This window comes from Petromyzon marinus, chromosome 13, assembly GCF_048934315.1.
Source record: "Petromyzon marinus isolate PM22_M1 ecotype Great Lakes invasive population chromosome 13, UKy_Petmar_22M1.pri1.0, whole genome shotgun sequence".
Classification (NCBI taxonomy): domain Eukaryota; kingdom Metazoa; phylum Chordata; class Hyperoartia; order Petromyzontiformes; family Petromyzontidae; genus Petromyzon; species Petromyzon marinus.
Window position 1 is genome coordinate 142,906 of NC_133679.1, and position 23,698 is coordinate 166,603.

Here is a 23,698-nt window from a genome sequence, read left to right on the forward strand (position 1 = left end):
AGACACCTGGGAGCCAGAAATCTTTCTGATTGAGAGGGGGTCAAATACTTATTTCCCTCATTAAAATGCCAATCAATTTATAACATTTTTGACATGCGTTTTTCTGAATTTTTTTGTTGTTATTCTGTCTCTCACTGTTCAAATATACCTACCATTAAAATTATAGACTGATCATTTCTTCGTCAGTGGGCAAACATACAAAATCAGCAGGGGATCAACTACTTTTTTCCCTCACTGTATGTATGTTGAACTTATTCGCACCATACGTAGCCACAAGGACAGCTGCCACTGGGCGTCCCCCAGTGGCAGCTGTCCTTATGTGGCAAAAGGTGACTGCACTAGACTGCAAGTGGGCATTAGTCCTCTTAATTCCCACTTGCAGGGGGGTTATCATTGCAATAGAAGGTGATGATTGCTGTGTCTAATCCCATGAGTACATTTGCAGGTAACTTTGCGAATTTGGCACATTTGGACCATTACAATGGCACACAATGACCTCCCTACTCAATATGCTGCCGCCGCGACCCTCACCAGGACAAGCGGATTGAGAAACAAACGAATGAATAATGGCCTACACATTACCATTGACATCACAGGATCTTTAACATCCACTGTGAAGCAGATGGCACATATCTATGTATAATACACCCCAATAACTACCAAGATGGCCAGCCGGCTGCCGCTGGGCCATGTCAAGACACAGACGCACATGGAGATGTTCCATCTCACATGCGTGTGTGCACACATGGCTGAACGCACAATTTGCATAGCATACATCAACTTACATGGTCAGGCTCGGCATCTTCACTTCCATTGAAGTTTTGTATGGCGATGCTGCTGCGTTTAGCAGCAGCTGGGCTATCTTCATCACAGTTTGCCATGTGTTGAGGATGCTGAGAAGGCCGCTTGCTGCCTGCAGACTGCCGTGCCTCCCGAACAGCATCCAATACATAGGAGATGCGGGTCTCATCTCTGTGGTCATGCTGAGTTAAAGAGTATGACCACAGTTTAAACTGCCACAGTTTGCAAGCCAAAGAAATACTCATTTCAAGCCATATCTTTGAGAAAGGAAAGTGTGGTGGTGGAGTGAGGGTGTGAAGAATGGAGTTTGAAGCTTACTAAATAAGTGGGGAAGAACACATGCATAGACATATTGTTTATGGACATTATTTATGGATGTCATTGTCATCCCAATGCTGAAAAATTACCTGCAAATTACTCAATTGGGATAACACAACATCACCCCTTCCTGTGAAAACTTGGCAGGACCCTCTGGGTAAACAAGCATAATCATATATAATAATGTAGGCTGAGGTAGGATGAGATTTAAGTTGAACTGAATGCACGAAGGCGCAACTCTAGAAGTGGCTTATCTGGCAAGTACTCGGTAGAATGGTGGTTCAGTCGAGCCCTGTCGTGGTACATGTGACTCACTTAAAGTGTAAACGCCATGCATTTCACAAGGATACAAGCTGGGTGAAGCCTGCTGCATTATGCTGATATCATCCGCAATTGGGTAGAGTTCATCAAAATCTGCAAGAAACCTAGGAGTTGTTGACATGACAACACATTACATTTATTTACAACTATTTTACAATACATTACATCAGATGCTCATCATGTCTGTGTGATGGTGATGGAAGGGAATAAAGGCACTCATGCTAATCGGCATAAAACAGTTATTTTTATCTGTGAATTTAATTATTTAAGTATTATGAGTTCCAAATGGGACAATTAATGCTGTATTTAATTCTGTATTTATAACTTGAAAAATAATGCCCCTTCCATATCTCTCATGCAAAAATGAAATATTTTATTTAACTTATCGGCAACATAGTCTTCTGGGAGTGTGCATTTTTAATAACAGCACTATTTCAATACAAGTAAACTATAGACCAGTTTCGACTGTCAGTGTCCCACAAGCAGAGCCGGGATTGCCTGAATCAATGCTGGTGAAATGCCAGATGTTTATAGGCAAGGACCTTTCTATCATAGATTGGTCCTAGATCGATGCAAGCCTATGTAATACGTAACACAAACTATTCATTAAGCGTCATTGTGGAGAATGTTAAAATAAATTACATCTCTTTGCCACATGTGTGTTAATAAAATAACTGAGGCCATACATCTCTTCTATGAGGACACCTGGGAAACAAAAGGTTTAGGTATGGGGGTATTGCATCCCATTACCCACTAAGAAAACTCCATATCCATTAAACAGTGGAACGTTCCTATTGTCATCTGCACGTTATTTACAGTTGGTTACAATGTACAAAATTATTGGAAAGCATATACAATATGGTTGCCAATGACTTTGAAATAATTATTATAGACCACGTATGCATGCGGGCAAGGCTTCGTAATATGCAAAAGTACTAACCGGTGCTGCTGCAGCAGGGTCATGACGACATTCAAGTATTCCTCCACCACGTCCTGCACCTGCTCCGTGCTGCACACAGGCATGGCAAGAGCCACGCCCATACAAAAACAGTAACAAACACATTCGTATATCCATAGCTACACGTCAAACAGCACGCAAAGCAAAGCTATACTAGGAGACACCTCGGCCTTAGGGGCAGCTCTTCGCAAATTTCTGGGGCCACTGGTGCAGCTACATTCAGGAATAGCGACCTTTGGCTGTAGATGCTCCGACTATTGGAACAGTTAGCCCAGATTAACATTTCTTCCCTATTATTTTTCTTGTCTTATTCCATTAAAAAAAATGTTCATTGCTCGACTTCTCAGCTGTTACAAGGTACACGTACATATACTGTATGCATGCATTTTAATTGATGAATACAGTTTATTTATGAAACAGAAGGTAAATAACGGATTAACACTACCCCGACGCTGCAGAACAAGTACGGACCGAGCATCCAGCAGGGGCTGCAAGCAGCAGGCGGAGATGACAGCGTGGCTCACACCCAGCAGACGCCGCTGGGACGTGACCAGTAAGCGGCACAGCTCATCCTGCAGTCTGACACGGGCAATGACAGGAGCTCAAGAGAATCGCTCATGTAAAACCCATACGTGTCCATGAACACAGCTCGTCCCAGTCTACACAATGATGGAACACCGTTTACTATTTAAAAGGTTTTCTTTTCTATCAAAGTACCCAAAATTATTGACACAGGGCTGCATGTAATACAGAGAAGTGATGATAATACTGTTGAAGTTGTAATTTCTGAACAATGATGAATTTAAAGCAGCAATCCTTGCTAAGAGAAAGGTGTATGGAGATAGTGGCATGATCAGGAAGAGCTTTGAGTGTGCGTACTGCATTGCACCAAATCCACTATGGGCAACATGAATCATGTATACACGTGTCACGCAACAGCAGACTGTTAAACAACATCACGTGCTGGCTCTGATCAAAACACTTACTCTTTGTCTTCAAAGTTTGTCTGGGTCAGCACTTTCTCCATCTCAGGAACCACAATCTCATAAAAACCTGAAATCCTTGAACAGAGAATAAAACGTTTTCATTCGCATATCAAGAAACTCATATGAAATATATTTGTGATAGTGTCATAAACAACAGGCAGAAAATACTCCAAAACGCTGCTTGTCTGTTTATAAAAACAATATGGCTTGGTTTGATGCATTTCTGTCTCATGAAATCCAATGTGCTATCAACGTTTATATTGGCAAAAAGGGTTCTGCCGTATACAGTAAATCTCTTTCCATTCGCGCTGCCCTTCTCCTGGTACTGTGCCTGAGTGCATCTGCACCTGGACAAGGCATCCTGCTGCAGGAAGGCTGCAGCCGCCGCAGGGTAGACGTCCAAAAACGCAAAGAGGGTCGTGGCAACGTCGCATAGGTACTGCAGTAAATCCTTCAGCTCCTGCACACAGCCACGCCAACGCAGACACACACACCGCACCAATAAACTCCAGTTACTCGTTCACCGGCTGTCAGTCGCCTACTTATCCCTCTTCTATTTATACGACTACCATGGCTACTGTTGCCGTGAAGTTCACTCAATTATTCTTCAACCCATGTTAAGGACTGGGACTGACCAGGCTGACTGATTCGTCTCATCCATATTGTATTGGACCACCACCACACTTCTTTCTGCTTCTTCATTTGCAGTGCTCCACTTTGGAATTCCCTCATATTCTCTCTTTTTCCCAAGCTCTTTTATCCTTCAATTTAACATGTTCTGGGCCTTTGGGCCTGTGCTCAGCAACTGTGTTTAATCAAAAAGACCGTGTCACCTTTCAGATTTAAATTAGGGTAGAGCATGAAGTATGTAACCAGATAATTGGCTTTACCTGGTTAATAATGTCCTTCCAATGATTGCTCAATTTGTACCCATCTTCGCGGTTGAAGTTATGTCTGTGTTTATATATCTGGATGGCTTCATGAACAAATCTTTGATGGTAGCCCGAAGGTTTTCAGAGTACCTTGGTCTCGGAAAAAACAATGTCATGTGAGCCCATAGCGTTCAAGCAGTGATCAGCTACGACAGAGGTATTGGTTCTGCCTGTTTCAAATCTGCCTTGTGTTCGCGAACACGGTCCGAGACATGTCGTTTCGTTTCCCCAATGTAAATGCTACTGCAGACACAACTTAGTTTGTAGACACCAGGGTATTGCATGTCAGGAGTCACATCTTTCACAGATGGGATCAGGTCACGGATTTTGTGTACTGTGTTGAATCGAACCTGAATCTTGTGTTTGTTCAAGATTTAGGAAATCTTTTTGCTAACCCCTGCTATGTATGGCAAGGTGATGGTTTTGATTGGGTCCTCAGATGGTTCTCTACCCATGGTTGGGGATACAGCTTTGCGGATTGTGCGGTCCAAATATCCATTAATCTTGAGGTCTTGGCGTACGTGCTCCAGTTCACTGGATAGGTGGTGCTGGTCGGAGATGAAATGGGCCCTATGGTGTAGTGTTTTGATGAGGGAATTCTTCTTGGCTGGATGGTGGTGGGAATCAGGCTTTATATAAGAATCCATATGAGTTGCTTTCCTGTAGACAGTGTGTACCAACGAGCCATCAGGTCTCTTCTCGATCAATACATCCAGGAATGGTAGCTTGCCATCATTATCCACTTCCATGGTGAATTTGATAGATGAGTGTATGGAAATGATGTGGTTGAAAAATTGGTTCAGTGCTGACAGGCCATGTGGCCAGATGACGGACGTGTCATCTACGTATCTCTTCCACAAGGAGGGACGTAGGGTGGATGTCTGGATGACATCTGTCTCAAATTTCTCCATGAAAACATTTGCTACCACTGGCGATAAGGGAGAGGCCATTGGGGTACCCTAATTTTGTTTGTAGAATGTATCATTCCAGGTGAAGTAAGTGTTGGTAAGGCAGTGCTTCATCAAACTTGGTACATCAGGATTCAGCCCCTGTTGGACCAAGTCTTCAATGATTGCAATGGTGTCAGGCGGGGAGGAGGCCGTGATGGCGGGGAGGAGGCCGTAATGGCGTGGAGGAGGCCGCGATGACGGGGAGGAGGCCGTGATGGCGGGGAGGAGGCCGCGATGGTGGGGAGGAGGCCGCGATGGCGAAAAGGAGGCCACGATGGCATGGAGGAGGCCGCGATGGCGGGGAGGAGGCCACGATGATGGGGAGGAGGCCACGATGGCGGGGAGGAGGCCGTGATGGCGTGGAGGAGGCCGCGATGACAGGGAGGCCGCGATGACGGGGAGGAGGCCACGATGGCGGGGAGGCCGTGATGGCAGGGAGGATGCCGCGATGCCGAAAAGGAGGCCACGATGGCATGGAGGAGGGCGCGATGACGGGGAGGAGGCCACGATGGCGGGAAGGAGGCCGCAATGGCATGGAGGAGGCCGCAATGGCGTGGAGGAGGCCGCGATGGCGGGGAGGAGGCCGCGATGGCGGGAAGGAGGCCGCAATGGCATGGAAGAGGCCGCGATGGTGGGGAGGAGGCCGCGATGGCGGGGAGGAGGCCGCGATGGCGGGGAGGAGGCCGTGATGGCGGGGAGGAGGCCGCGATGGCGTGGAGGAGGCCGCGATGGCGGGGAAGAGGCCGCAATGGCGTGGAGGAGGCCGCGATGGCGGGGAGGAGGCCGCGATGGCGTGGAGGAGGCCGCGATGGCGGGGAGGAGGCTGCGATGGCGTGGAGGAGGCCGCGATGGCGGGGAGGCCGTGATGGCGGGGAGGAAGCCGCAATGGTGTGGAGGAGGCCGCGATGGCAGGGAGGAGGCCGCGATGGCGGGAAGGAGGCCGCGATGGCGTGGATGAGGCCGTGATGGCGGGGAGGAGGCCGTGATGGCGGGGAGGATGCTGTGATACACTCACTCATAATACGCTGACTCACTCACACATCATACACTCACTACCATTGACTCACTCAAACATCATACAAGGGGAGTGTCATGTTGACAGATATGGCTGAAAGTTTGTTCGTACATGTTATGTATATCGTTTATTGTTAAATTTGAATCAAAGTTCCTATGATTACTGTTGTTACATTGTATTTTATAGCTTTATTTTGGTGATTTCTAAAACATATGGTTAAGCCATGTTTCTTGCGGAAGTGTGAAGTTGGCCTGATAACTTGAATCTAAATTGTCTTATGGTTATTATTGTTTGTCTTGCATCACACTGGGATTTTTGCACACAGCGTTGTAATACGGTGTTTTTTTCTGGAAGATTTGTTGGTTTATCCAGGATGTTTCTGTTGCGCGTCGTCGCTTTAAGATGTTCTCTGTTCATATTTTGTTTGTTGCGGTTGCACCCGACTCAACAGCCGCATGGCTCACAGGGCAATACCTAATAAATGAAACTTGAAACTTTGGTGAACAGGGAGACTACATTGAAACTGACAAGCAAATCATCTGGAGACATTGAGATGTCCTTGATTAGAGAAACCAAGTGAGCTGAGTTAAGTACAGCTGAGGTGGTCTTGCCCGTGAAAGGAAGCAGGGTCTCAGACAGAACTCGAGCCAGTTTGTAGGTGGGTGAGTTAATGGTGGAGACGATAGGACGGAGCGGGGTACCTTCTTTATGGATTTGTGGAAGGCCATAAAATCTGGGTGGTCTAGCAGCCGAAGGTTTTAAAGAGAGCTGCTTGGTCGGTTCGATTAGAGAAGTCGATTTAGTGATGATATTGTTGGTTTTCGCGGCCAGGCGGTTGGTAGGATCTCTATTGATGTTGGTATAGCTGCCATAATTAAGAAGGTCCAGAATTTTGTTGTAAGTGGTTTTATCCATGATGACAGTGGCATTGCCCTTGTCGGCTGAGAGGATGACAATGTCATCTCTCTTTCAATTTAACGAGTTCAAAACGCTCGTCCTTGCTGCTGATTAACCAGGCCTTAACTGGTTGTTGATGTTTCCATCCTACCTGCCATTGTCAGCAGTTATTTCCGACTCTCGGAGTTACATTACCAATTTACATTACCAAGTTAAATGTCTTTACATTAACGGGCTAAATGTCTCACTAACAAAGCCAACGTTGCCCCTTTCCGTCGATGTGGTGGTGGCTCTCGTTTTTTAGCAAACTATAACTGGCTGTGATGTTGTTGTGTGTGTCTCTCTCTGCGTGTGTCTCTTTGTGTGTGTCTCTCGGTTTGTCTCTCTCTCTTTGTTTGTCTCCCTATATATGTCTCTCTCTTGTCTCTTTGTGTGTATGTGTGTCTCTCTCTCTGTGTCACTTTGTGTGCACGTCTGTGTGTGGATGTGTGTTTCTGTGTCTCTCTCTCTGTGCGTCTCTCTCTCTGTGTTTGTCCCAAAATGTGTGTCTCTCTCTCTGTGTGTCTCTCTCCTTCCTTCGATGTGATGTCGTTTGTTTTCTAATGAGCTGGATGTCTCACTAGCACAGCCACCGTTGCGTTGGGTCGTTTACATTGACATGCGAATCTCTCACAATACACTGGCCACCCCCTCAGCTCTCACAGCTCTCGCATCAACCACATCCCCCCCCTTCCCCCCCCCCCATCTCAGTTCCCATCTTTGGATTTCCCACTCACTTAGGCACAATCTCTAGCCCCCACCCTCTTGCCCAATGCGGCAACCCCCCCCTCCCCCCTCTCGGCTCTATATAAGGACTTGTTTCAGCAGCCTGTTTTCCTATCCCACCTGAGGGCGATTGCTTGTGTGGCGATCGAAACGTCGTGATCTATTATTTTTTCTAACTACGTGATTACCGAAAGAATCAAAGAGTATCAAAACATCTTCTTTCACTGCACGCATGCAGTAGACAAACTCTCGCAAATGAAAACCCATGGTGTGTATACGCATACGGTATAAAGTGTACGATATGTGCAGCATGTTCAAGTAAACAAGATCAAGTCGTTGTCATGGCCAAAGTCATTGATGCCACCCCACCTTGCCCACACCTTCTAGTCTCTGCCAAACCCCATTAAGTACACAGCGCACGTTTAGTTACGCATCATATGCGCAGCACGATGCACGAGTGATTAGCATTACACAAAAGTGCATTTGGTGTTTCATGGTTGTGTTTCGCACTCAGAATGTATGTTCGGTATCCGCCGCCACGTGTTCGTTGTGTGTTGCGAGTCTGCATTACCAAGTCAGGTATGGTTGCTGTAGAGTGGGAGGCCTGGCCGGTGAGCTTCTGTGGAAACCCATCGCTCCACACGTGGCTCGTTACGCCGCATTTTCCCGCTATCATGTCAAACACCTGCGCACAAATCACACGTTGGTGCGTGAAAAACCGCACTCTAAACACCATGCAGCGTGTCACAGCCCTGGCGGCACAGAGGCGTAGTGTCCCTCGTTCTCCGCTCTACCGCTCCTGCCATCTCTCACCCACATGCTTCAAATAAACGTGCTGCCCTGTGTGGGTTCTGCCTCGCCTGCAAGATAGTAGGAATGCTCTCCTCCAGGTCACTGAGGTAGGCTGGCTGCTTCTTGAAAATGTTACCTGTAATGGCAGACCACACCACAGACCCTCAATGCCCACACTGGCACCACCAAAAAAGACCAGTAAAACTGAAATCAGACATTCAGCTAAAAGAATCCTCAGCAATCCCAGCCATTCTCGTTCAGCAATACCAATAGCAACGACCTTATGCAAACAGCAACAAACATAGCGTGGTCACAACAGAGCGAAGTGGGTTTCTATTACTCATCTTAGATCTCCCATGGACACAAGCAAAAGACCTGAGCATTGCTGTATGGGCCGTGCTGATGTTGCAACTGTGGGGATGCTGTGCACTATGATGTGGAACAGAAGTCACTGGGAAGCACTTGGACCACCTGTAAGGTTCAACATGGCCATGGTATCGCGCTCAACAGAAACCACCACATGAATAAAACATCACGGGGAATAAAAATAAATAAACGTTTAGTTTTGAAGCTTTCGTGACTGGTTCTTTCGGTAAAGTAACGTAGAAATAAATTAAATAATAGAATACGACGTTTCGATTGCAACACAAGCAACCTTCATCAGGTACAAATGAATGAGAAAACAAACATAAACTTGGGAATATAATGCAATACAACACAGAGAGTCAGCCAACAAAACAGTCAACACCCCACCTGGTTGATTACGTTCTTACAAAGATTGCTAAATTTGAGAGAGACAAAACAGATAATGGAGACACATAGACAGACACATAAGTAGAGAGACACACAGAGAGACACACACTTAGACAAACATTTGTATACATTTTTAAAGTGATTTGTTTTTCTTGCCAGTAAATTGGCGATCCTAATGTGTTTTTGTATTATTTGCTGTTGTAACGTTCTGACCTGCCCCTACTGTACATCTATGAAAAATAACTTGATAGCTTATCGGATTCCTCCAGTAGAAATACATATTTTGGTTCCTATTCTTTGGAACCCATGGCCTATACGGGAGCCTGGGAAGTTGTGCTCAGAGTAAACTCAGTACTAAGCAGGGCCCCGACACGGAGACACACAGACACACAAGCAGAGAGAGACTCACACAGTGACAGAGAGAGACACACACATAGCCACACAGAAAGACAATAGAGAGAGAGGGGGGGTGGGGCAGAGGGGGAGTTGTGTGGAATTCCTGCCCATAGGGGACGGACGAGCTGGACACTGGACTTCTAAACAAACAAGCACGGAGCGTTGTGTGGAATTACTGCCCATAGCGGCCGGAGGAGAGAATGGACCCATAAACAAGCACGGTAGAAAGCAAATTTAGTCAAATTAGGAAGTGTAATGAAATGCAAACACAGAGAGTCGGTTAACACACAGTTTACCCATAGCCTGGTTGATTAGAAACAAAGAGTAATTGCTGCAGTCACGAAAGCTTCTAATCTAGTTTGAACCACCTCTATGGGGTTTGCCATGCTTGTTTGTTTCACACTTAACTTCAAATTTTGCAATCTTTGCAAGAACGTAATCAACCAGATGGGATGTTGACTGTTTTGTTGGCCGACTCTCTGTGTTGCATTGCATTATATTTCCAAGTTTACTATGTTTGTTTTCTCATTTATTTGTACCTAATGATGGCTGCTTGTGTTGCAATCGAAACGTCGTATTCTATTATTTAATTTCTTTCTACGGGACCTTACCGAAAGAACCAAACAGTAAACGTTGAGTTGGCTATTTCAAAATGCAGATCATTAAACCCATCTATTAGGCAGTTAAAACAAAATATTGACAGCTCAAATGTTGGGTAGCGGCCATCTCTGTTGGTGGCCCTCATCTAGCAGTTCAAACTCCACATTTCTGTGGCAGAGATCAGTCTCTCTATAGGACTCTACTACATGACCTTCAAAAACTGGTATGTATTTAATTACCTTTAATGACAGAGGTCTCACCTTCAGTTCTCACCTGGTTCAACAAAATATACTTGAAATTTGTTAACTCTGAAGCGTTAATGAACTGAGCGAACTGCTATACTGGGATTTAAATGCATGATTTTCATAAATAAAATATCGAACCAACAGCATCACCCAGGCAGATGACAAGGTCAGTGGGGACCAAGGTTAGCGCTCGAGCGGTGTTAAACCGCACCGATCATTTTGCTGAGTAGAGCCCCATTCCCTCGGCCGTACAGGGCGCACAGGTCCAAGATCTTGGGAACATCGAAGAGAAAGTTGTTGTAGATAACCTCGGCAAATGCTTCTGTCGACAGGAAGCATTCCTGCAGGGCACATAAAATGAGGTATTCTATTACAATTGAAATATTTAATAAAATTGCGACAATGGATTGCAATCAAATTATCTAATATTCCTAACCATAGCCAGTCAGGTAAACATGAGACTATAACAAAATATCAGTATAACATTGTATTTCTATACATTTATTATTACGCTTGTTTCCCGTGGAAAGCCAATTTCAACTCTGTTTCAGGAGAGTCCTGCCAATTATGCACAGTCGGGGGCGATGTTGCTATGTGTAGATCTAATTGAATAATTTGCATATAATTATAAACATGAGGATGTTTGACCAATACCAATTACATTGTATGTTTTTTTTAGCTTCTCAAAACAAGTGAGGTTTTCTGAACATGATGCTCATTTTAAAATAAGACTATTATGGCACTCGTAACATATGCTGGAAGAGCGTTCATGGTCATATTCTGCCTCTAGCTAAGTCACTCCATACACAATCATGACGAGAATCGTTTCTCCACTCCCTACTCGATGAAAACCTCAATGCCATCCCCATACCTCATGCTCCAGTGATGCCACATTCCATCTCATGCCTGCACATGAGCTCATCTCATCATCCCATCTCTGTGGCAGTTGTCATCTCAGGCACTTTATCTTCTTTGGCTGCCGTTCCAACACCATTCTTATCTCCTGGTATCGTCCCAATTATCCCTGCTCTCGTACACCGCTCTTCATTTTGATCGTAATATGTCTTGAATAACTGCCGTAGATATAACATTCTGTTGTTTTCCAGTTATGCCTCTTAATTACTTTGAGATAGGCAAAATTATGACTTTAGTTTTACTCATATCTATCTCCTACAACTCTGCAGCCTTCTTCAAGAAATGCTTTAATCATTCCCTGTAGATAATTTTCATTGCGTTAATACGAATATCAGAAAGTATGAGATGACGAATGCTCTCTCCGTTTATTGAGAATATACTTTAATGTTGCTGTGAATAACATTTTTGAGAGCTTATCTCCTTGCCTTACACCTCATATAATTTGTATTTTGACGCTCTCTCCTGATTTTTACTTTACCACTCTCTTTGTGCAATCTCAATATACTGCTACCTTCATTGTAAATAGTTTTGTTTATCTATTTTGATATTTTAAGATCTTTAGCTTGTGACTGCTTCAGTTTCCACTAGATACAACCAAAAACACGAAATAAGATGAAAATAAATTGACACTCGAGCTGTAGAAGTGTGTGCTGTGTTATAGTGTCCAGTTAGGGCTTTGGTTGTGTGTGGTTAGAGCTGTAGACTTTGTGTATGGATGTTCGTGTTGGTTATAGGAGCAGTGTGTGTGTGTGGATGTTTGTGTTTTATACAAGCTGTAGCAATGGGTGTGTGTTTAGAGTGGCATTGAGGACCTTGCTTTCTCTGTTTGTTGACATTCGCAGGTAAACCATAAACACCTGGCGGTGTAACTGGGTCTGCAAGTTGCAAGGTTCGCATGCACCCTGCTTCGAACACTTCCCTCCACAGGCGCCGCCTCGGTCCATGGCACCATCATATGCCCGGGGGACCAGACGAACGTAGGAATCCAGGCTCTTGTGCAAATCTTCATCAAACACCACCTGCCAGGGTTGACATGGCACTTGTGTCAGTGCTGGCTACAGTAAATTTAAATGACACTTCCATTGTAGTGCCAAGTTTCATTCAGTTTGTTTTGGGTTCATGTTTTTTCTTAGTTTCATTTACAATTATTTTTCTGCAAACATGTGATGATGATTATCAGTTTCATTGACCAGGTGGTTCATGAGTAAGAGCAGTGAGAAGGCACCACTGAGATTCTGGGTTAAAATGTAGGTTTTGGCCCACTGTAATTAAACTGGCTTCTCAAGTGCAACAAGCTGATAATTTACACTTGAAGGGATCTCAGAAGTAATTACGTGATATCTCCTTCTTCGGGCTATTCTCTAGCACGGGTGATGCACTGCCCTGCAAGTTTAAAATGAACTCGCCTAAAGGGTAATCCCCGCACAGGTTTAGTTATGAGATTGGTTCCTGTGCAAAAGTTGGATTATGGCAACGTGAGACAGTGAGAAATGGTGACAGCAGGGTAAGCCTTCATCCAACAGTGGCCAGACCCATGGCTGATAAGATGAGCCACAATCTGTCCAAATTTCGATTTAAAGCTTTCGTGACTGCAATGATTCATCTTCTTTGGTTCTTTCGGTAAAGTCACGTAGAATGAGAATAAAATAAAATTTTATTGTTTTATTTTATTATTTTATTCTCATTCTACGTGACTTTACCGAAAGAACCAAAGAAAATGAATCTGTCCAAAATTAATCACAGAAACAATATGCTGTGCTGTTCAACATCTAACAGCTTCATTACAAATCCAAGAGAACAAATATGTAGAGTCATGCTTGTCTTTGCACATGCTTTATCGCGAAAATGTATTAATTCGTAAGAATTGCATTAAACTGTAATGAAATGCTTAACTGTTGCTATGTCATATTTAGATTAAAATGACCAGCAGGTCTATGAAGTAGTCTGAAAAAATATAATTTTGCACCTTTTTCTGGCTTGTATTACAGTCGTAAACTTTGTAAAATTTTTAATAAAGTACAAAAGAGAGACACTATTTTCTTTAGCGACAACAAAAATTCTGGAGTCAATGTTGTGATGTGTCGCACAAAAAACCTGTGACCAGAAGCGTGGGTGCGGCTGCTTGAGCAGCCAGTCCAGATCGCTGGTGAGAAACCGCAAGCGCTCCACCCACTCGTGCAGTGCGACAGGGCAGCCTTCAGGCGGGAGTGGGCGGTACGCCACAAACCTCCGCTCCACCTTCCAGCGAGGGTGCTGCACAGCTCACCGCCACAGCACAGTGCACAGAGGGACTCTCCGGTGAACCTCTTATATGTAAATTGTGTTACATGTCAATGATGGGATCATTTGATTCTTCCTGTTGCCTTGCTCGCTATTCACGATGGCTGCCATTTCCAACACGATCTCTCCTTTGGCTGCCATTCTGTCAATCGTCTTTTCCGTCGGCCAGCATTCCTTTTTGCGACATGTACTGCTAAAGCCCTCTTTTCTTAACGGTCCATATTGCTCTGCTTTGCATTCAATCTCTGATCAATGTTATTCCTCCTCCTGTAAATGTAATTCCCAGTATCTATTTATCCATGTTTCTCTGTACCTTTCAGGTTGTACTCTGTGCCAGTGTTTGCGTTTTGCTGTAGCAGTGCCTGTGAGTGAGTGACCCACCAGGGCAGGCACTCTATGTGCAGCACCCGTGTGTGCATCCACGACCTCCACTACGAGCCGATCCAGGGGCAGAATGGTCGCCATGGCAGAGTTCTATGGCAGACACAACGCGGCAAGTAGAGTCATCCATAAGAGGTTTTTTGGGTTCGATCGCGTGAATATATAAATGTGTCTTAAAACCCACCACCACCCGACACAGTCACCTAGTAAGGGTTGTCACGTAAACAGAACATGCCAATTCGTCACTAGTACAGCGCACCAGTGTGTTGGAGAGCCAAGCCACAACATTTGCAAACTGAGTATGACGTTTCGCCAGTAATTACAACAAGTTAGTTGTTACAACAAGCTTGTTGTTGTAGCAATTATAACAAGCTAGTTGTTGTAACAACACACCGGTGTGCTGTACTGGTGACGAATTGGCACGTTCTGTTTACATGACAACCCTTACTAGTTGGCTGTGTCGGGTGGTGGCGGGTTTTAACGACACATTTATATATTTACGCCATCTAACCCAAAACACCTCATGTATAAAGGGGCCGTCCATAAATGACGTCATGCACCTGGGGGGGGGGTCAGACATTGGTGACGATCTGTGACGGGGGGGGGGATTTGAGAAATGTGACGTCACACCAAAATGTGCAACTTTAAATATAGACAACACGTTCTATTTAATTAAATAGACTTTTTAAATATTTTCTCCTACATCAGAGTGCAGCGCCACATTAAATACGCGCTACAATGACAATAGTGTAAAGCGATTTGAAGCATGTTTTTTTGGGGGGGAGGCAGAGCTTTGTTACGTCATATTTGAAGGGGTCTGACTTTTTGTGACGCCGTGTGACGAGGGGGGAGTCAAAAATCGTCCACAATCGCGTGACGTCATTTATGGACGGCCCCAAATGTCAGTCATGATTTCAGTATCAAAGATAGTCCTGTCGGCAAGGGACGGTCCTGATTTCAGGATCAAGGGCAGTCTTGCCAGACCGTGATGTCACATGTACACGTGGACATTCACGTCAACTTCAGGAAGCCAAGGCACTAGTAGGCGCGCTCAAGAGACTCGCTTGCGCAAATACAATCACAACAGAGACCACAATTAAAACAAACATGACGCATTCACCGCACGACCCGAAGCTTCTTGTATGGTAAAAACAAAAACACCGCGTTATGCATGGAGAATTGGTGGTAATAAAATGAATACATCTCTATCTGACTCCATATAATAAAATATTTTTAAACGGTTTATGCAACTGTAAATGCAACTATTAGGAAGCCACTGGAGCCCTGGACTTTGCAATCTCGATTGAAAGCTCATTTCAGTAGAACCGCTTGTTGTGTTTCGTCTTCCTTCATCCCCACCTCCGATTAGCACGGTTGGCTACGTACGATGCGAAAGAAGTTCAACATACATACATGAACCAGGCTCGATCTTCAGGATCTCATCAGCAGTCAGACTCGTTCCACGGAGAGGCGATGCTGAACCCAGCGATGTTGAACGCGGAACGAGGCTTGCACTGTACCAGAGTTTGCTGCCGCTACTGTACTCCGCGATGCCCCCGAAAGAGCCCCACGTGACATTGGTCACGTGGATCGAGTAGCGGTGCCACGTGATCTCAGCAGACCAATCAGTGAAGTCGCTCCTCCGCTGGCCGCCATCTTGTTTAGTTCAGGTGGTTTCGCCCTAAGTTCAAAATCCGCCGTCCGGAACTCAGAACCCGATCGACTGTTGGCCACGAAAAGCCACAGTTCTAGTTTCAGATTTTTCCACGCGAGTTCGATTCCTGGCCACGGCCAGGAAGTATGATCAAACAACACCCGTGGATAATACGGCGTGGGAACCCAAGGGGCCGTCCATAAATTACGTCACGCACCTAGGGGGGGGGGGGGGGGTCAGACATTTGTGACGATGTGTGACGATGTGTGACGTGAGGGGGGTGGTTGAGAAATGTGACGTCACATCAAAATGCGCAACTTTAAATAAATATAGACAACACGTTCTACTTAAATATACTTTTAATAAATGTTTTCTCCTGCAACAGAGTGCAGCGCCACATTAAATACGCATTACAATGATAATAGTTTAAAGCGATTTGAAGCATGTTTTTTTTTGGGGGGGGGGGGGTTGGGGACAGAGCTTTGTGACGTCATTTTTGAGGGGGGTCTGACTTTTTGTGACGCCGTGTGACGAGGGGGGGGGGGTAAAAAATCGTCCAAAATCTCGTGACGTCATTTATAGACGGTCCCCAAGCAATGTCCACTTCGGATTGGGAACATGTAGACAATATGACTGCCTCTTCAGCTGCCACTATGTCGACCAAATGTAAGGACAACCTGATTTCCAAATTTAACCTCCTCTCCAACAAAAGACCGGACCCACACACCAAAAAGCTAGACGTTAACAAAGTCGTAATTAATCGCAGTAACAGTTCTATTTCCGATGGTCTGAAATCCGTTTTTGCTAAAGGGCTAAACTTTGCAGTCACACCTAAACACATACCAGTTAATGATATCATTGCCCAAGTAGACGTGGCTCTCAAGGGCCTGGGTCACATCGCTGCAGACGTAGCAAGATCTGAAATCGCTGCAACCCTCAAAAACGCTAAGATGCCAGCTAGCAACCTCAGCAAAGATGAGTGTTTTGAATTATATGAATTAAAAAAGAGGGATGACATTGTCATCCTCTCAGCCGACAAGGGCAATGCCACTGTCATCATGGATAAAATAGAATATAACAACAAAATTCAAGAATTACTCAACGATGGCAGCTATACAAAAATAAAAAGAGATCCCACCAACAGCCTCGTCATACAAACCAATAAAATAATTTCTGATTCAACCGCATTAATTGATCAAACCAAACAGTTCTCGTTGAAACCTTCTGCTGCCAGGCCACCAAGATTATACTGCTTACCAAAAATACATAAAGAAGATACACCCCTTCGTCCCATCGTCTCTACTATCAACTCCCCCACCTACAAACTGGCTCGTTTTCTGTCTGAAATCCTGCGGCCTTTCACTGGAAAAACCCCCTCTGCGGTACAAAATTCGAATCACCTGGTATCCACAATAACGGGTATTTCCCTGTCCCCAGACGACCTGCTTGTCAGTTTTGATGTAGTTTCCTTATTCACCAAAGTTCCTGTACCTGACACCATTGCAATCATTGAAGACTTGGTTCATCAAGGACTAAACACTGAGGTACCCCCCCTGGTGAGACACTGCTTAACGAATACATACTTCACTTGGAATGGAATTTTCTACAAAGAAACTGAGGGCACCCCAATGGGCTCCCCCCTATCTCCGGTTGTAGCCAACATTTTCATGGAGAAATTTGAGACAGACGCCATCCAGACTGCCACTCTGCACCCAACCTTATGGAAGAGGTACGTGGATGACACTTTTGTCATCTGGCCACATGGCCGGCCTGCTCTAGACCAATTCTTCGACCACATCAATTCCATACACCCAACCATCAGATTTACCATGGAAGTCAAAAAAGATGGCAAGCTACCTTTTTTGGATGTCCTAATAAAAAAGAGACCTGATGGTTCAATGAGCCACTCTGTCTACAGGAAAGCTACCTATACGGATGCTTACTTGAAACCGGATTCCCACCACCATCCATCCCAGAAGAATTCCCTCATCAAGACTCTACACCATAGAGCCCAATGCATGTCCGACCAGGAACAAATAGCCAGTGAACTCAAGGCTAATGGTTATTCCGACTACACAATCTGCAAAGCTATCACTCCAACCATGAAGAAGGACCCTTTTGAGGAGCCTTTCAAAACCATCACTTTACCCTACATTGCGGGGATCACAAAAAAGATCTCCAAAATCTTGAATAAACACAAGATCCAGGTCCGATTCAACACATTGCATAAAATCCGTGATTTGGTTCCATCTGTAGAAGATGTGATTCTGGACATACAGTACCCTGCCGTCTATAAACTAAGTTGCCTCTGTGGTAGTAGTTACATTGGAGAAACCAAACGACATGTCTCAGACCGCATTCGTGAACACAAAGCAGACCTAAAACACGGTAGGACCAACACCTCGGCCGTGGCAGATCACTGTTATAATTTAGTAGGCTCACATGGAATTGACTTCTCCAAGGCAGAGGTTCTTTGCAAGCCATCTGGCTATCATGAGAGATTCGTTCATGGGCTATCCACATATACAAACACAGAGACAATTTCAACCGAGAAGATGGATTCTGGCTTAGAAATCATTGGAAGGATTTGATAAACCATTTCGGGTCTTAATTGATTGTGTTCACGCTTAAGGTGGCTTTCATGCAGACCGCATCCATTATTTTCGTCTCCCCCCTCCTTTTTTCCGAAGATAGATGGACTCGTCCATCTGATCAAACTGTCAAATCACTCTCTGTGGTGCTAACGATAATAAAAAAACGCCACTTTTTTAATTTTCTTGCTGTGGTTTGCACACCTGATGATGATTGCTTGTGTTGCAGTCGAAACGAGATTTGTATTGTTTTAGATTTTTATTATTTTATTGTTTCCCTTCTACGTAACTTTTCTGAAAGAACCAAGAATATGGCCCCCAAGCAGTTGATTGACACAATCCTGAACTTCCTTACGGCGTTCGGCACAGACTCCCAAAGACGTGTGCCAAATTTAAGATTTCTAGCCCTCCGTAGAATATATCACATATTTATTTATCTTCAGTAATCTGGATGAAGGCTACTGCTATGCACTATTCCTCGACTTGTCAAATGCCTTTGATACTGTTGACCATGATATTCTACTCAAAAGACTTGCTCAACTAAAATGTTCTGACAATACAATAAACTGATTTAAGAGTTATCTTTCAGACCGCTCTAGAAATTCACAGTGATAACATCTCGTCCACACATTGAAATAACAAAGGATATTCCACAAAGCTCTTTGCTGGGTCCAATTCTGTTCATTTTAACAATCTTGGACTAAACTTAAATCGCTCAGAATTTAATCTCTTTGCTGATTATGCTGTCGTGCTCGTATCGAGTAAATTTCCAAACGAAGTCAAACAGAATCTCCAAAATGATTTCAACTGAATTCAATATCAATTGTCAACACTAAAATTGCTCCTAAACACTGGCGGAGCCAGTGGGGGGGGGGGGGGGGTGGCACGTGCCCCCCCCCAAATTATCCGACAACGCCTTTGCCATTATGGCACTAACGTTTTCGAACAACAACCTTGTTTCCTTCCTTAACATCATTCATCTTATTCGTGGTTCTTTCGGTAAAGTCACGTAGAAGGGAAACAAAATAATACAAATATAAAAAAAATATTTTTATAATTTTATTGTTTCCCTTCTACGTGACTTTACCGAAAGAACCAAGAATATGAATCCCTGCAGTCACGAAAACTTTAAATCAGAATCATTCATCTTCCTTAAAAAAACGTAAGCAGATTAGTTCTGGATACAACCACATTAGCAATGTAATGTGGTTGTAACTTTGATCCTTACCCGTGTATTTACAGTTAAATTTGAATTTGCAATTTTATTGAGGGACTGTGTTGTCTTGATGTGGTTTGTGGCTGTTTTGTTGTTTTGGTGCCTTGCCCAAGCTTGCATTCAGTGTTGAAAAATCAGCAAGAATGTATGTACTCATGCAATTTGTACTTGTATGCGTTATGTTTTTTTTTAAATCTATTTATAGTGACTTGCTTATCTTTTCTCTATTTTGCGCTCCTATCGTTTGTATTGTTCGTTGTAACTTGCTGACCCGCCCCTACTGGACATCTGTGAAAAAGAGTTTGATCGCTCATCGGATTCCTCCAGGACAAATAAAGATTCTGATTCTGACATGGCGTGGCAGCCAGTGGACAGGACGCGCATACGCGGACAGGAACCGTAAAGGTGGAGCTCTCATGTGCACGCGCGAGGCGGATTGTAACATCGAAGGGTCGTGAGAGATGGCCGTGGATTTATGTGGTCTTCATCCAGCAGTGTATGAAAATTGCTTCATGATGATCAATGAAACATGTTTGGAACGATATATATTTCTCATTGTTTAAAATCTCTCTAGTTTTGTTGAGTTTTAATGTAATGGCCCAGATTTGTGTCAGAGGCACCACATATTTAAACAAAAAATACATTGATTTGAGTTGGTGCTGATATAATATACAGCACAGTATTAAGTAAATTAACAATTTATACTGAACAAATACATTATAGTTATTGACGTAGCTCCACTACCATCATTCCTCTGAGCTAAATAAAAGAGAATAACTTTGTAGGAAATCAACAGCGTCTGCTCTATGGTTAGTAACGACAGGCTCTCACCATAAGAAGGTAGAATGTACATTGCGAACAGAGATAAGCACCGCACAGCACTTATTTGCACGGAGTTACTCTGAGCCGGCACATGTACGGCTCTGTTCTGTTATGGGGCCGTGGTTGTGTTAAGGCAGCAAATTGGGCTTAACCGTGCTGGTTCATCAGAACGAAAAACACGGCGATGCAGCGGTGTTGTTGTTGTGTCAGCAGTCAGCCCGGGTTACCACGGCCTTTGTGCCATGTGTCAAATGGCCAAATCTGCACGCATTGCGCACTCAGAACTACGGTGCTGTTTGTAGCACAGGTTTCACTGTGCCAGGGGCTCGTTACTGTCAGTATTGAACCAGGTATGTTATCACATTTGTGTGCTTTAATTACATTTTATATTAATTACATATTAATTACATACCCACTAGTGGTGGGGTTTTATGTCCAATCGAGCGTGTGATAATGCGACCTTTACCGATGTGGGCTTCAGAGGAAGAATAAGATGAGGATTTGATGACTGTGTAAACCGAGGATGACGTTTTTAAGGAGTGCATTGCAGATGTTTGAAACAAGGTCAAGTTTGTAATGGAGAGGCAGGGGCCATGAATTAAAGTATGGACTCCCAGAAGGCTGTGTGGATGACGGGATGTGTAAAATGTGTGAGGGGTGGTGGAGGAGAAGCTTGGCAGGACGGTGACGTTGTAAACCCCACTCTGGAAGGAGGATGTTATTCCAAAAGGGATTGACTTTAAGAGGTTGGTAAATAACTGGGAGTTTAAGGCTTAGAGGCGTGAATTAAGAGTGGGAATGCACAAGAGCATCTTTTTTCGAGAAGCAATTTTCAAATCGGTTTAGGAAATGATGGGAGGCCTGCAATCATTGGCAGAGCAGTGAGCGACTTCGTCACGTACCTAGCGGATGGCTCATCCCAGTAGAGTACCGTAGTGTGCTTAGGTCAGACGGGGTGTGCCAGGGTTTCAGAGACACAGGATGCCAATTCCCCATCGAAGCTGAGCATCGAGCATGGAAAAAGAATTGGACACTGGGCAGATATAAGAAGATTAATATTTACTGGAGACTGGGGCGGTGATCAGAAAATATTGATTTGGAGGTAGCTAGATTGGCGCCGGAGGAGCTGTAGGGAGCGAGAATCGACACAAGGAACACCGATAGGGGTAGGGAGTGACAGTCGTGGAGGTATGGAGGGGGCAGACACAGTCATGTTGGTGACATTAGTATTGCGTCTCGTGCATGATACTGGCATTGAAGTCGTGTTTGCATAAAATCAGCCTTTATATTCAACACATCACTCATCCGCATATTACCCGTACACGACACACGCTCCACTCACTCAAATAACTAACGGTTGTGAAAATTTTTAATTTTAACTGAGTGAACACTTGTGCTTTAAACATAGCCATCGTGTATAGCACCTGATTCCAGGGTTTCCCAGCGAGACCTCCCACACCTGCAGCCACCACGTGAGGCTACCCTGTGCTGTCACTGTCTCCATCACCGCCGAGCGGGCACCTCGCTGCCCGGAAGCATTCGTTTTTCTTACAAATCTGAATCCATGTGTTACCCGTAAAGTTCCCACAGCCTCTTGCACGATTAAATACATGGTCTCCCTATTGCAATATACATTATGTGACTTACCGTCCGCCTGTTGCTACGTGGTTCACAATAAAACAAGACAATCAAACGCTTTGTTTTTATGCTATTTCATACCATTCTCAGTTCTTCTTGTCATATGCAAGTACTGTAATTGGGTGTTAATTACCATGAGGATAATGTTTGACTACGCCCAGGGGCTGTGTTAATGAGGAAAATTGCAGCGAGCGCGTAAGCATGAGCAGGGTGCACCCAGTAGTCCAGAGTGAGACACTGGGATCCCACACTGAGCACTGGGACCCACACGAGACACACCGAGAGTCCAACAACAACGCAAGTCGAGGTAAGAAGGGTGGGTAAGAGCATCTGCGTGTCAACTTAGAGGCAAGACTTGTTGGCAACAGAGGGTTTTATTTATCCTGGAGAAATCCGATGAGCTATGGAGCTCTTTCTCACAGATTGTCCAGTCGGGACGGGTCAGAAAGTTGCAACAAACAATACAAAACACATCAAAGTGCACAGTATATGGAAAGGAATGCAAATCAATTTCTTCCCTACGGCCTCTCCGCTGGGTCGTACAGAGATTGGCAGGGCAGGGCAAGTGGGTCGAGGCAAGTTGAGTAAAGAACCGGTTTAAGACATATGAGGAAGGCCATCTTTAGAAAACTGGGTGGACGTTTGGCTGGATATATTAGAATGGAGACATGGACACTGCTTCTTCACTCCTTGGCAGCTGGTACAGGCTTCCGAGGAAATGTTTCAAGGACCAGTGCGCTGTTTCTGGAAGCAATGCGTGAATGCATTTTGAACTTCTTTCGCACCGTAGTAGCCAACCGTGCTTTCTAAAGTCATGACATCGCCCTGTGGGTGCCGTGGGTTGCCACCACCGTGGGCATTTGCGGCGATGCGTGAAAAATGTCAGTATTTCTAAAAATATCCTTGCACGTGAACTACCGTATGCATCTATAAATCAGAGTGAGATTTGATGCTAAAGGGTGTCTACATAATCTGGTGACCTCCAGTTTCTCAGTTCACTGGCTCACGAGACACCACGATGCTGTGTCTGTACTCCCAGCAAGGAGTGTGGCCTCTCCAATGTCTCCAGTGTCCATTGTCCTTGAAACCGGCAACAAATGTCTCTTAAATGGGGTTGCCATGCATCATGAGCAATGTCTACAATGCAGGGACACAGAAACACAGCCCCAAAACAAGCGTTTTCATTTTTTTAATATAACATGAAAATAATGTGAAATTATATATATATAAATGATGATATAACAAGTCAGGAATATCAATGGACCTGAATGTTTGTTACAAAGTGAATTTGTATGTAAATGTATGTAATAATTACTCTAGACAGTCTCAAATGATATAGTCCATACCGCAAGTGTCGCAGAACCCACTCGTGCCATCTGCCCGAGTGCTGCCCCACTCACATGAGGAAGCCACACGCTTCCTGAAGATAAGTGGCCGAATGGCCACACGGACACTGTACGCGCATGGAATGG

General features: G+C 44.6%; 1 protein-coding gene across 3 annotated transcripts in view; it reads right to left on the bottom strand.

Moving 5' to 3' along the window:
• The window catches only part of ASCC2 (activating signal cointegrator 1 complex subunit 2), a 32,097-nt gene extending 16,204 nt beyond the window's left edge, over positions 1-15,893 (bottom strand). For 2 of the 3 annotated variants that reach the window (XM_032953767.2, XM_032953765.2), the window contains exons 1-13: positions 15,715-15,893; positions 14,306-14,398; positions 13,739-13,897; positions 12,457-12,663; positions 10,941-11,070; positions 8,804-8,871; positions 8,515-8,628; positions 3,732-3,844; positions 3,385-3,459; positions 2,870-2,977; positions 2,381-2,449; positions 1,470-1,544; positions 786-972 (exon numbers count right to left, since the gene is read on the bottom strand). In XM_032953767.2, coding sequence (XP_032809658.1) covers positions 786-972; positions 1,470-1,544; positions 2,381-2,449; positions 2,870-2,977; positions 3,385-3,459; positions 3,732-3,844; positions 8,515-8,628; positions 8,804-8,871; positions 10,941-11,070; positions 12,457-12,663; positions 13,739-13,897; positions 14,306-14,398; positions 15,715-15,720 — 1,404 coding nt within the window. In that variant the 5' untranslated portion in view covers positions 15,721-15,893. The remainder of the gene's footprint in view (positions 1-785; positions 973-1,469; positions 1,545-2,380; positions 2,450-2,869; positions 2,978-3,384; positions 3,460-3,731; positions 3,845-8,514; positions 8,629-8,803; positions 8,872-10,940; positions 11,071-12,456; positions 12,664-13,738; positions 13,898-14,305; positions 14,399-15,714) is intronic. The other variant, XM_032953766.2, reaches the window with a different exon arrangement.
• Positions 15,894-23,698: the final 7,805 nt, after the last annotated feature.